Here is a 12,945-nt window from a genome sequence, read left to right as displayed (position 1 = left end):
GCGTTGAGAAGATTTTACATTTGCTCAGCCTGTTTCCATCCATTTACCATATCCGCTTATCCTGTTCAAGGATACTGAGATCAGACAACACCCTGGAGAGGTTGCCGAGCCAATCACAGGGTACATATGGACAGACAACACTCATACCACCAGTGAGTTGGAACAGAACCGACGCTGCAAGTGTCATGCAAGTGAACCACTACATCAACACTGACTATGCAACCACTTTAAATAGTCCAAACAGAGAGACAAAACAGCCAATTTCAGTAAAAAACAAAATAGAATTTAATGTGCAAGTTATCAACTTCACTTTGACACATATGGGGAACGTTCCGGTGCACGTACGAGTGCTCTGTAGACTGACCTTAAAAGTCACACTTGAATAGATAATCACATCATTAAAAAAAAAAAACCAATTACCTGCAGTATTCCGATCCTGACAACCTCAGAAGAAAGTCCACTTGTAGCACATCTGCACAAGTCTTGATTGACAAAAGAGAAGCTCTAGCAGCATTAATAAGCAGATTTACAATAGTCAATTAGAACCATCTGGAGCCATACCACACAGTTGTTTTAATTTCTTTTGCTGAGTTATTATTATTTTGTTAAAAAAAAGGCACATTTGCCACATGGATCAAGTCTATAAAAAATATTCATACAGTATCTGGGCAGTGTACAAGCTCGCTGCAAAATACACCATCGCACAATAAAATTACCCCACATCTTCAACAATAATAGTCAACATTTCCCACAATAGAAGGCCGGACATTTTTGGGACAAATACTATTTTTGGACTGGATATGAAATATAAAAAAAAAAGAAAGAAAGTTCAGCTACAACACAATATCCAACAACCTATTTGGTTGTCAAACTTGCGGATGGTTCTGTTGCATTCAACCCAGAAGGCACTTATTGGATTCAGGGTGCAGCAGCTGTTCTGGGCAAGCGGCTCCCAGGCACTGCAGGCCTGGTCCTCACCGGCACAAAACTCCGCCACAGGCCCACCACTCTTTAAGGCAAAACTCTGCAACGTTGCGCGAGATGCGCGCGACTGCGTTCAAGCCGCTCCACCGTCCGCCAAACTGGACCCGTTTAACCTGAGATGAGTCGGCGGTTCCGAGGCGAGCGTGTGACAGTGCAGGTCTGACAGCGATGCTTCGGCAGTCTCGGTCGGCGGGTCTGGAGAAGCGGCGGGCTCTTGCGGTCCGACGGGGGCGTGTCCCTCCTGCGCTTCCGCTCGTGACGCGTGTGCGGATTCTTGTGGTTGTGACATGTCTGTTGGTGGGTGCTGGCTTTGCAGTGGAAGCTCCACTTTTGCCATTTTGGAATAGTAAGGCAGGAAAAACCTCTCTGTGGCACAGGTCCGCATGGCCAGGTATGTGTGCATTAGCAGGTGGGGGAAACGCGACGTGAAGTAGGAAACAAAGTCGTCGGGGATGGAGCCAAGCGTCTCTTGGACCTCCGCAGGCAACTCCCGGTAATGATGTTTCTGTTCAAAGAACGCAAGTAGGTCTCGGGCTTTCAAACGCCGCAGTTGGGAAGCGGTGCACAGAAATAAGGCAAGCACACTCTTACCTTGTTCCTCATTGCGCGGAGGAGGTCTCTGACTGAGCCGCCTTTGTAGGAACGGAACTTCCTCAGGTCTGTAAGCAATGACAATTGCATCTTGTGTTTGTAAAAAAAAAAAAAATTAAAAAAACAACACGTAACTTTGCCTAGGAAATCTTAATGCTAACAATGAAAAACGCCATAGAGTGCAATATTATAGAGCACATTAATAATTTAACTACTAATCAAAATAATTTCACAAAAATCCCATTTTAATAGATTTTCCCCTTCGCTTTTAGAGAGAGCAACTGACATTTTGGTTTTACTTTTTGCTATTTTGACATTTGGTTTATTTCTCGAGACACCAAAAAAGCTTTGAAGCAGATTTTCCCTCTTCATGAACTTGCATCAACTTCCACAGAAACAATAGGAAGAAACATTCTTCATGTGATTTGCAAAGTGCTTGTGTCGGATGTTGTCTGTTTTGATCCTTAACGGATTCACTTTTTAAATGCTCCCCAATTCAACATCAAATGAGCCATCAAACGGCATGGCTCATTTGACATTTTCAAAACCAGTTGGCACCCTTGTCAATACACTCAAATGAATCGATCAAATGGATGAATGGCGGATGCCGAGGGGAAGATGGTGTTTGCCTTTAAGACTTGTGCCCTACCCGTCTGCAGCGGCACTGTGATGTGTTCCCTCCAGTCGCTCTTGACCACGGCCCGCCCTCCTCGCTCCAGCTGTCTCACGATCGCTCCCTCCAGCGGCTCCTTCTCGATTCTGTCGCTCACATCCTGCAAGCGTCATCAAGACTCCCGTAGTATTTGTCTCGAGAATTTATAAACGACTTTGACCGTCGCGAGCGAAAAAAAAACAAACCTGGAAGAACTGCAGTTCCTTCTCCAGACTCCAGAAGAAAGGATGTTTGAGAACGCACTCGGCCGAGGGCCTCAGATGAGGCTCCGTGCTCAACATCTGCTCGATTAGGTCTCGGGCTACGATGTCGCCTGGTTCAAGCCAATGACACAAACGAGGTGCTCACAGATGTCGGCAAAGCCTTGCTTGGAATCCAACAGTCGGGCTCAGGCCTTACCATGTTTGTCAGTCTGCAGATGGTCCAGGCTGTATGTTCCCAAAAGGATGTTGGCTTGCCTCTGCAGGGACTTGCCGAAAGGGTGGCGACCTTGAGACACCACGTAGTAGAAGACGCATCCAGCAGAGAAGATATCAACAGTGCAGGTCTTAAAAACAATGAGAGAGAGAGAGAGAGAGAGAGAGAGAGAGAGAGAGAGAGAGAGAAAAAAACTTGAATATCATCGTTAAATGAAAATGTAAATTGTTCACTGAAGTTAATACACTTTGAAATAGATCTCTTCATATCTGTCAGATTTTTTTTTTTTTTTTTTTTTTTTTTTAGAAAGGCCAATGGCGATTATGGATAATCAATTTATCGGTATCGTCCCTATCTACGATATACATTACACGGCTTGATCGCACAGCTGGGCTTTGAACTCACCGGGTTGTCTTTGCAGTCCTCGCTGAGAACCTCGGGAGCGATCCAGCCCTCCGTCCCCGGCACGCCGGACCTTCTGCTGAAACTATGGCGGCCCACCGCTAATTTCTTGCACAGGCCAAAGTCTGAGATCATGGCCCGGACCCGACCGTGGGCGTTGGGCATGGACACCAGGATGTTGTGAGGTTTCAGGTCTCTGTGAACTGCAGCTCAAAGTTGAGGGGTGGCGGGATAACAGTGGCGCCTAGCCGCTAACCGAGAACAAGCATTTTCAAACAATTACCGATGTTGAGGGAATGCAGATGCGCCAGTCCCGACATGGCCTGCTGCAGCAGCATAATCGGCTCCAGTCCGCGTCGGTCAAAATCTTTCATCTCCACATACTGGACAGATCCAAAAAGAGCGATTTCTTCCCGCGCGGCCCTCCCTCAAATGTCCAAAAGAAACGTTTGAGCGAATGATGGCGCACCTCTTGAAGTGAGGCGGCGCACAGCTCGGTGGCAATGTACTGGAACTGCCGGTCCCGCTCGGTGCAGAAGTATCGAATGACGTTGGGGTGCTCGTCCGACTCCCGCAGCAGCTGAACCTCCCGGTCTGCGAAGCTGAAGCACTCCGGCAGGATTCTTTTCACCGCCACCGGACGGTTGTCAAACTGACCCCTGGCGGTGGAGGTTACGGAGCTTATAGAGCCCGGCCAACCCGACAACAATATCCTCATGTCTCGCTCATGCTTACTTGTACACGATGGTACCTTCAGCACCATGACCCAACACTTGTTTGGGATGGAACGTTATGTTGCCCACTCTGACGGTGTTGGACTCGTCCTCTAATTACACACAATAGATGCAAACCGTCAGTTGTTGTTGTTTGAGTTTTTTTTTTTAAATAGAGGCACACACACACAAAGAATGAGTGTGACTTCACCTCCATCCTCGTGTTCATTGGCAGAGCTGCCCAGCTCGGAAACGGAGAGATTGGAGTGGTTGGAGGCACGCGGCGTGACGTTTGGGCTGCTGTGTTCCGAGCATTCCGAGCGAGCGTGAGCCACTTCCAGGTAGTCGCCGTCCGCGACCAGGGGAAGCGACATGTCCGCGGCGGGGAAAGGCTGTTGCCTCTGCAGCAGCTCCAACCGTTCCTCCATCTGTCGTTGGAACTCCTGATGCTGCAGCTGCTGCTGCTTGTGGACACTCTGCAACAAAACAAGACATGAAGAGAAGAGGAAAAAAAAAAAAAAACACCCGACACAGCACTTCAATATTGTTCTTGTTTTTTATTTCAAGATGGTTCTGAGCAGATGCAGACTTGCAACAAACACATTGCAGGTATTTAATCGTCCACTAGATGGTGGTATTTCACTTGCCTTGGGGTAGGTGATCACAAAGGCCACCCAGCCGGCCAGGAGGAAAGTGGAAAAGATGATGGTGGCCATGTCTTTCAGCATGGAGTCCACAGAGGCCTCCGGGCGTAGAGTGCGACCGCTCAGCGCGGGTTCTTGGATTGATATTCCTGGCATCGGAGGAGGCGGAATGTCCTCCACGACGACATTTTTCACGTTCTACAATATGAAGAACGCACGTGGTGGAAAAAAACAACTTGAGGACCACGTTCACACAATCTAAGAAAAGTGGGGGACGCACGCACGCACGCACCTCCTCAGCTTTCTTGTTGCTAGTCGGTGGAATGACGTTGCCCTGGTTACGAGGGAAGCTGTCAGGGAATCTTTCCAGCATCTTGTTGTGAGCTTCGGGAGGCGTCTCGTGATGACCTTAAAAGTGAGCCTCTTGCGTTAGAAACCGCAACCACATTCAGCTTTGCCGAATGTACAAAGACGGGGATCGTACCGATGAGCAGCAGGTAGTTGCGCATGTAGTTAATGCGGTTGCGCTCGCGGAGCGCCGAGTTGAACTTGACGCTGGTGCTGGGCGTGATGACGCACTCTTCGTCCTCCTCCGCCTCCTGCCTGTCGGGACCGTCCAGCATGGGGAAGGTGCTTCCTCGAGGCTGCACATGCAAGCTAAATATTTCAGCAATCCAGAAATGTTTTCCTGTCATGGCCGTCCGAACACCGCAATGACGGCAAAACGGCGCTCCAATAGTTTCCCCAGACTCTGCTAGAGTCCATTGATAAAAAGTGATGCTTGTCCTTGGGAAAGTCAATTCAAAAATGTGCATGTACTATGTTCACGTCTTAACATTAAGGAGTGTTAACAACAACACAAGAGTCACTCACCACCACTGTGACTCCATCATGCACCAGGGAGGGAGACGCATACAAGCTGGTGGAATATTTACCCACGTACAAAGTGGCCCTGAAAAGAAAAGAGAAAAAAAAAAAGATCTGACACCACCGGCGACTGAACAGGTGTACGACGGCATATAGGGAAATGAGCGACAGACTGAAAATGAAAACGAACATTGTGAGCTTTCCGACACAGACAAAACTGTAACTGAAAGTATTGCTTTTCATGATGAGCAAGAGCAGATGTGAGTAAAAACAAGTCCTGCATGTGGGCATAAAAAGACTTCAGTCTATTGTGTTGACTTGATTAATCTAGCAAATGAGCCAAAGTGGAATGCACGACTTCCCACTGTACTGTAACGCATCGCCTTCATCACATCTTGGCTGGATTCACTACCGTGCACTTGACTTTGGAGTCAGCCAGCCCCCCCTCAAACGTCTTCAAATTGCCACTGTTCATATTTGAACTAGAACACCAAGAGGGAGCATGCAACTCCTATTCTTTCTTTCTTTCTTTCTTTATATTTGATATATTGTTTATGTCTATATTTATTCATCCATGTACCACATCCTTTTATTGTTTTTCTTTTATTTATTGTATTGTAAAGTGTTTTGTTGCAGTCCTAGCTGTTATGAAATGCGCTGTGTAAATAAAATTGTCTTGTATTCTGGCCACTCTACATTTGAATCGTGAAAAGTTATATGTTGAATTTGTATTTATGTTTCAGCTGAAGTTGCTTGCAAAGTGAGTCGCTCTTGACTCAATTTTGTGGTTGAAACCGGAACAAAAGATGAGCGACATCCTTGCAGTTGTCCACTGTGGCATTTACTAACCACCTAAAAGTCAAGCGGGGGTTCAGCCAAATCGGCGGCAGCAAAGAAAGAGTGTTTGCTTACATTAATTTATTGTCTGGCTTCTTCTCCTTGGGAAAGGGGTACTTCCACTGGGTGATGCGGCCCACCTCCCCAGACATGAAAGTCAGATAGCGCAGCGTTTCCACGGCCACGTTGGTGTGGGCCACTTTGCGGAGGCCCTCCCGCTGCCAGATGTACATGGCCACCACCGGCGAGTTGTAGTTTTGCACCCACTGGACGTCGCCCGATTCGCTGTCCACCGTCACCACCAGGCCGTCGCCGTTGGACACAAAATGGGCCATCTCTGCGGGGTGAGCGGGGAGCGCATTAGCCTGCGATCGGGGCACCAACACAAGCCAGGTGACTTACTATATTTGCTGTCGTCGTCGGGAAGGGTGGAGGCGTAGTCCGAATAGGTGGCATTCCAGCGCAACTCTCGGCTTTTGGTGTCATACATGGTGATGGTGTATTCTACAACAGCGGCGCAAAACGTCACAATGTATCCGCTTGCAAAAGACAACACAGGTGGCTTATAAAAGTCAGCGACGAAGTGCCCAGGATCTATTTCAGGGTGTCAATGCACAAAAGAGGGTAGAAAAGTGGAACTTGACTCTAAATAGCTGGTGTCAGGTGTCATTGCTAAGCCCTCTTTTGCTTCCCGTGATGTAACACCTTGAAGGGACATTTAAAGCCGCACGTCCCAAAACATATTGAGAAAAGTTAAAAGTAGTCCAGAACTACAGCTGCACTAAACGCAATGAGTGTCAATGCGATCAAACTTGACACATGAAGAACTCTGGAGCAGGACTAGTGGCAACTTGTTTCGGGAGACGCGTTTGTTTTGTTCACCTGTGCGTCCCAGATAGAGCAGAGATGAGGACGGGCACAGCATGTCGGCAAAGGACGACGTCAGCGTCTGCTGCTTCTCGCCGGTCAACAGGTCCACCACGTGCCAAAGGTCCTGCTTCTTACCTACACACAAAATGTCACTCACCGCTCACTCAGTGCACGGCGTAATGGATGAAAAACATTGAACGCATGATAAAGGGTGAATGGCCATCATCATTGATAACATTGTAACTAGGGCTGCAGGCCCGCGGCTATTGAATATGTGTAGACATATTCTTCTCTGCCTAAAACCTTTCAAATGTGGGACAAAAGCATTGTAAAAGTCAGCCTTACCCATGTAAAGGATTCCATCGGAACTGCGGCAGGGAGACGCTTGCACCAATTCAGGAATAGTGAATGGTAATTTCTGTTTGAGAAGGACGCATAAACACGAGCTAAGCGCAACGCTGCAATTATTCTATGACAGCATACGGGAGAGGGCGAGAGAGACGCCGTTTGTGCTCAAGTCATTTGCTCTTACTGTGAGGCCTTCGTTGTTCTTTCCGCCCAGAGAATACAGACTGCCGTCATTGGGGTCAGGCAGAAAGGCCGGCCTAGAAATTGGAAAAGGGGACGAGCGTCATCAAGAGCGACATCACAGGGCAAGTTCAACTGCTGGAAAGACGTTCGTTGTTGACAGAAAGCTACGTACTCTGCAACATGCGTGGGGACCTGAAGAACTGGATCTGTAAGGACAGACAATTAATTAGATGGCTCCAAGTTGCCTTTCAAGAGTGTCAAACGCATCAGACAGCACAATGACCGCTAGTTGTACAGCAGGAATATTCAACCTCAACTGACACAAATATGCGCCCAAATGAATCTGGAATTTCTAACAGAAGGCTAGAAACCGTCATACAGAAACCTGATGGTAAAGGTGGAAAAAAAAGAAAAAAAAAAACCCCAGCTCAAATTCAGTGAATTCAGTTGATTGGTCAATTCACAGTGCTATTTCTTGTCAACATTTGTTGTTCATTCTTTTCATCTTTCGTTATTGACCTATGAAACTATAATGAAGGCAGTTACGAATGTTAAAAGTGTGACGCATGACTCATTAAGCGCACATTACGTTGACTGTCGTGCACCTTCAATTGTTCCGGCCGAGTCCTTTAATTGTCACGTTTCACTCATGGCGACAGTTAACTGCTTTTTTCGCATACTGTGTATGGCCGTTAAGAATCGACGGCACAGTACAGTTCCACCTTATTTTTCGATGGCGACAAGTCAAATGACTTTTCGATTGCCTTCGATCTTCGAGAGTCAGTCGAGTTTTTCTCCCAACGACGACAACGACGGCAGCGCATCTAACTGCCAAGGCCTATCTTATCTCTTGCAAGTGGAGCGCGCGTGCAGGCAGGCAGGCAGGCAGGCAGGGCCTCCACAAGCGCCGAAGCTCGCCATGTTGCCTTGCCCTCGCCCACTTTGACCTTGATTGCAGGCGTTTTTTGCCCCTCTCTCGGTTAATCATTACACACGTTGCAGAGTCAACAGAAGATCTCGCAGGATTGACTCAAGTGCAGGCCCCCAACCCGACATCTGCAGTAATCCTGGAAACTTTTTCAGCAGCCCCAAGGCTGAGTCCGTAAAAAACAAGACCGTGTATATGCAAAGTCACATTTTGCTCTATTTTGACGGATGACTTCATTTGTTTGCTCATCTTTCAAGATAGGAAAATTTGGGACATTCACACGTTTTCACACATCACACAGGGTGGCACCTTGGGGTAGGCAGATTGTCATTAGGCAACAACGACAACAATAAAAAAAAGTCGGTGGCCCTCTCCTCTTACCTTCTTTCAGCGTCCATTTGATGGCCCCAGATTTCTTGCTCACGGCATGCAGGTTTCCATCCAGGGTGGACACAAAGAGCAAGCTTTCAGGCAGTGAAACCGTGCTGGCGTTGCAAAACACCTGAAAAGATGAGGGAGGGGGGGTGCAGAAAGATCAGTTCCATGATCATTAAGAACTTGAAACAGAGCACATTGTCAACTATAATTATCTGCAACAAAAGCTTCTCGAACTGGGACATCTTGATGCTACATAAGAAGAATAAGGCCAGATATCCAGGCCAGGGGATTTCCCATCAAGTATCTCAGCAACTTCCGTCATTGTCCTGTATTATGAGCGTGTGTGCGTGTGTGTGTGTAAGATTGGTACATGTGTGCATTTGATTTCATGAAACGATGATAAAACAATGACTTCTCAGCCAAAGGAATGATTTGGATTGATATTGACTGCAAAAATTAAATGTTATTCACTTAAGACAGATTCTTGAAAGGTTTGCGATCAGATGAATTGCATATTTGTTCTTGCCAGGGGAGTGGCCATGGCCAACCCTGGCCGCCATGTAGCTCCGCCCCTGAAATAACAAATAACCCCTTGCATATAATGCAGATTATCCATTGATAACCGCTAATACACTCATCTCGGCATTTAGCCACTTTTAGCGGGCGGAGTAGGGGGAACTTCAAGTGTTCTTAAAGTGAAACAAACCCCGCCCCCCAAATCCGTCATGGAGTGCAAATGCGCCCAGCAGTTCACATGAGACAACCTTCTTCTGTCCCATTGCTCCACTTACCTCTAGACAATATTATTTAAAAAAAAAAAAAAAAAACAATGATGTCATGCAGGCCGCTTTAACATTAAAGCAGGATTTTTTTTCTCTGAAAGATCGTCCTACTGTAATCTCACATCCTACTCAGGCATTTGTGTCAATATTGTGCACCTGTTACTGCTCCCTGTGACTGTGCCGCAAGTAAAGGGTGAGCAGAGCACACTATTCCGCTTCCTCATTTTTCAAGCCGCCCAAATAATGTCAAACATGCAAGGACATTTGTTGTTTGTCATGATGCAGAAATGACAGCCGTTCCACTTTGATCGTGGTATGAATTTCTTGTGTAAGAGGATTTCACAAGATTGGAGAAGTGGGCGGCTCCAGCGGTCGCGATTTGCAGTTTCCCCTCTGGAGCCGGGCCAGACTTGGGCGCGAGACCTCTCGTCAGCGGGCCGAAGTGTCGCCGTGCCGCACCGGCTGCATGGCTAAGCATCCTGAACCGAGGGCAAAAGCAAGTGGTCCATTTCAGACCGTGACCGGGTCAGGTTCGTCGGGGCACAAAACCGAATCGCAAAACTGTGACGCTCTAAAGTAGCGTAGCAAACAAGTTGGTCGAAACGGGACTTTGACTAACATTTGCTGTTAACCAACACTTGAGTTAGTTGGGGATTAAGCGCTCAAGAAGCACACTGAGGAAAAAGCAGTCACTGCGCTAAAAATATCCAAGGAGAATGACGACTGTTTCATGTAAATACAGACAAGTACGGGAGGTAGTTGGCGTTCTTGGAAACATGATGTCAACTCCGCGTCTTACATGAAGTCGTGAGAAGGACACTTTGCGAACGCCTACCCAATCAGAGTGATCGTATTTTATGCAAATGTGCAGCACAATTCCAAGAATTTGAATTATAGCGTTAGCCCATGATCCAAGAAATCACATTGTCAGAGAAACGATTACCAGATTGACATACAAACGGTTGGAAGCTCCAATTAAAACAACAACAAAAAAAAACTCAGTTGACTCTCTCACAATGGGAGTCAAACGGCCTGAATTCACACACTGTACAGTCCATCTTAAATCGGACTATTGAGAAGCACACTACTCTTCACTTATCGACACGCAGAAATGAGCTGTTTGCAGACAAAAAATAAACACCGGGGCCAAAAATGGGGCAATAAACAAAACAAAACATCGCCACTGGTTCCCACATGCACTCTAACTGTAACACGAACAGACTAATTGTCTGTTTCCCTTCAGGGCTGTGCAAAGACGAGAGCATCCCAAGGGTGTTTGGCTTTCTTCAAGTTCATAGCAGGCACCGATGCCAGGCAGATATTCAATATGCTAATACTTAAGACAACATTGGAGGCATCTGCAAGAGCAAACAGATGATGAGCTGCGTTGGGATGAAGCGCGTGCCATCGCATTGAACATTTTCGCCACGCATTTGTCCACGCACGACAAACACGGAGGCGTATGTGTGTTTATCAGAAGCGTGGCGGTCTTTGGGCCGACTGCGGCTCACGTGTCGGACCCCCGCGCGGGCGCGCACAGCCAATCTGCAGCTGTGATAAGATAGCACAAGACCACGGCTTATTTGTGAGCAAAAGCAGCCTGTGTTGGTGCAGTGTGACTGCAGGCCACAGTGAAGGCCACAGTGACCAGTTCCAGGCAACAAACATCCATGGAGGCAAGTGCGGTCATTGAGCGCTAGATTGCTCATTTGTAAAAGGACACAGATGTGAAACAAAAGAGTTGCTCAAAGCCACATTCTTTGACAGGCGCCAAATCAGATGAGTTTAAGGTGAGCCTAAACTGCCCCAGATCTTGCCACGCCATTAGAATAGGATGAAACCATTCCCTTTTTTTTTTTTTTTTTTTGCTACCGCTTCACCCATCCTTCTACTTCCTAAGATAGACAAAGCCAGGGCTTTCTGTTGTATAGTGACAAGTCCATATTGACGAGCTGCGGCCCACTTTACCTCCAAACCAGTGGGAAAAGGCACCAGGCTACTTCTTGTTCAGTCGCTTAGCAACCAGCCACAAATATGGGCAAGTTTGCCGTGCCGTCATCCCTACGCTCTAACAGCGTGCAAACCAAAAAGTGTGAAAATGTCTTTGCAGTTTTCAATGAAGCAAAAATGCATGGTCTTCTGGAATGTTTGAGGACGCTTCTGGAGGAAACTTGCATGGCGAGAACAATTTCATTCCACACAGTAGGGCCCGAGGCAAGATTCGAACCCGGGACGTCTCGTGAGGCAGACATGCTATTCCAACACAGCTGTTGTCATCAAGCTCATTTTGACTTTAAATCAATAGACTTTGTCCAATGCTAGCCCTTCATAAAATCTGCAAATTCACAAATAACCACGAGAGAACAAGTGCAACATCTGAAATAAAATGGAGATCTAACATGCGATGGGTTGAGTGACTTCCTGTGGAAAAGTGTGATGTCCTCTAAAAACATGAAGTCATGTTGATACTTCCTCTGCTGTACAATTCGACTCTAAAGCATTCGATTACTCTTTGGGCTTCTGCAGCAAGTTCTTTGTATACTGGACTCTCCATCATGCATGGTCTGCCTTCTGCAGTAAAAATGACACAGCCTTTTCACATCACAGCTGGACCGATGTTTAATGGGCCGAGTGGAGGATGCAAACATGATTGAATCAACACACACACACACACACACACACACACACGATAACAAAAACACAGGCTGCTGCTTTGATATACAATTACTAGAATAGCATTAGTATCAATCAAGGTGACACGCGATTGCCCTACCAACAACGCAGGACCACAATTGTCACTTCGACGTTATCAATTACGCCATTTTACGTTTATTCGTCATGTTGTGTGCAGCTCCCTACCTCATGTGCTGCAGCAAAGCAGGCTCACAATAGCATGCTTCTGTCATGATATTAAACACGATTCACTTTGACAACTTCATTTTTCACTTACAAGACAATATTAGCAATTCTGTGTGGAGAGAATTTGTGAACTCAAACGTCAGCTGGTTCCTACCTGGAGTGGCAGAGCAGCGTAGTAAAGCAAAATGCACCACACCAGGGCCCGGCTGCTCACTGTCCAGTCCATCGTTTGGTCTCTGAAAAGCGAGAGGAGACGACTGCTCTTTCTTCGACGTCCGTTCACTCCATAAAAGACGTCATTTGGCTCCCTACGCGAATGTTGTGAAATGTTTGATCAACAGTTAAAAACGACATTGTGGCAGCGCTGTGGCCAAACGCGGCGAGTTAGCTTTTTTTGCTTCCTGATGAGAAAGCAGGGAAGGGGCAGGACTTCGGGATTGACTTGCCACACGAGTGGAGGAGGGGGGAG

The 12,945-nt window shown here is 47.0% G+C and overlaps 1 protein-coding gene across 1 annotated transcript; it reads right to left on the bottom strand.

Annotated features, from left to right (window-relative positions):
- Positions 1 to 261: 261 nt before the first annotated feature.
- ern1 (endoplasmic reticulum to nucleus signaling 1) lies at positions 262 to 12,913 on the bottom strand. The gene is made up of 22 exons (XM_086056700.1): positions 12,631 to 12,913; positions 8,839 to 8,959; positions 7,702 to 7,735; positions 7,531 to 7,603; positions 7,344 to 7,416; positions 7,011 to 7,133; positions 6,531 to 6,632; positions 6,204 to 6,465; positions 5,298 to 5,376; positions 4,909 to 5,068; positions 4,717 to 4,832; positions 4,428 to 4,622; positions 3,992 to 4,256; positions 3,803 to 3,893; positions 3,537 to 3,726; positions 3,351 to 3,450; positions 3,071 to 3,270; positions 2,648 to 2,795; positions 2,434 to 2,561; positions 2,225 to 2,348; positions 1,576 to 1,643; positions 262 to 1,489 (listed from the first exon to the last, which is right to left on the bottom strand). The coding sequence occupies exons 1-22, from the start codon at positions 12,700 to 12,702 to the stop codon at positions 1,058 to 1,060; spliced, it is 3,156 nt and encodes a 1,051-aa protein (XP_085912826.1). The 5' UTR covers positions 12,703 to 12,913; the 3' UTR covers positions 262 to 1,057.
- Between the last annotated feature and the right edge of the window lie 32 nt (positions 12,914 to 12,945).

The sequence above is a fragment of the Filicampus tigris genome, chromosome 16 (assembly GCF_054856515.1).
Source record: "Filicampus tigris isolate MCC_2025a chromosome 16, RoL_Ftig_1.0, whole genome shotgun sequence".
Taxonomy (NCBI): domain Eukaryota; kingdom Metazoa; phylum Chordata; class Actinopteri; order Syngnathiformes; family Syngnathidae; genus Filicampus; species Filicampus tigris.
Note: the sequence above shows the minus strand (reverse complement) of the source record. Positions and strands in the feature narration are given on the sequence as shown.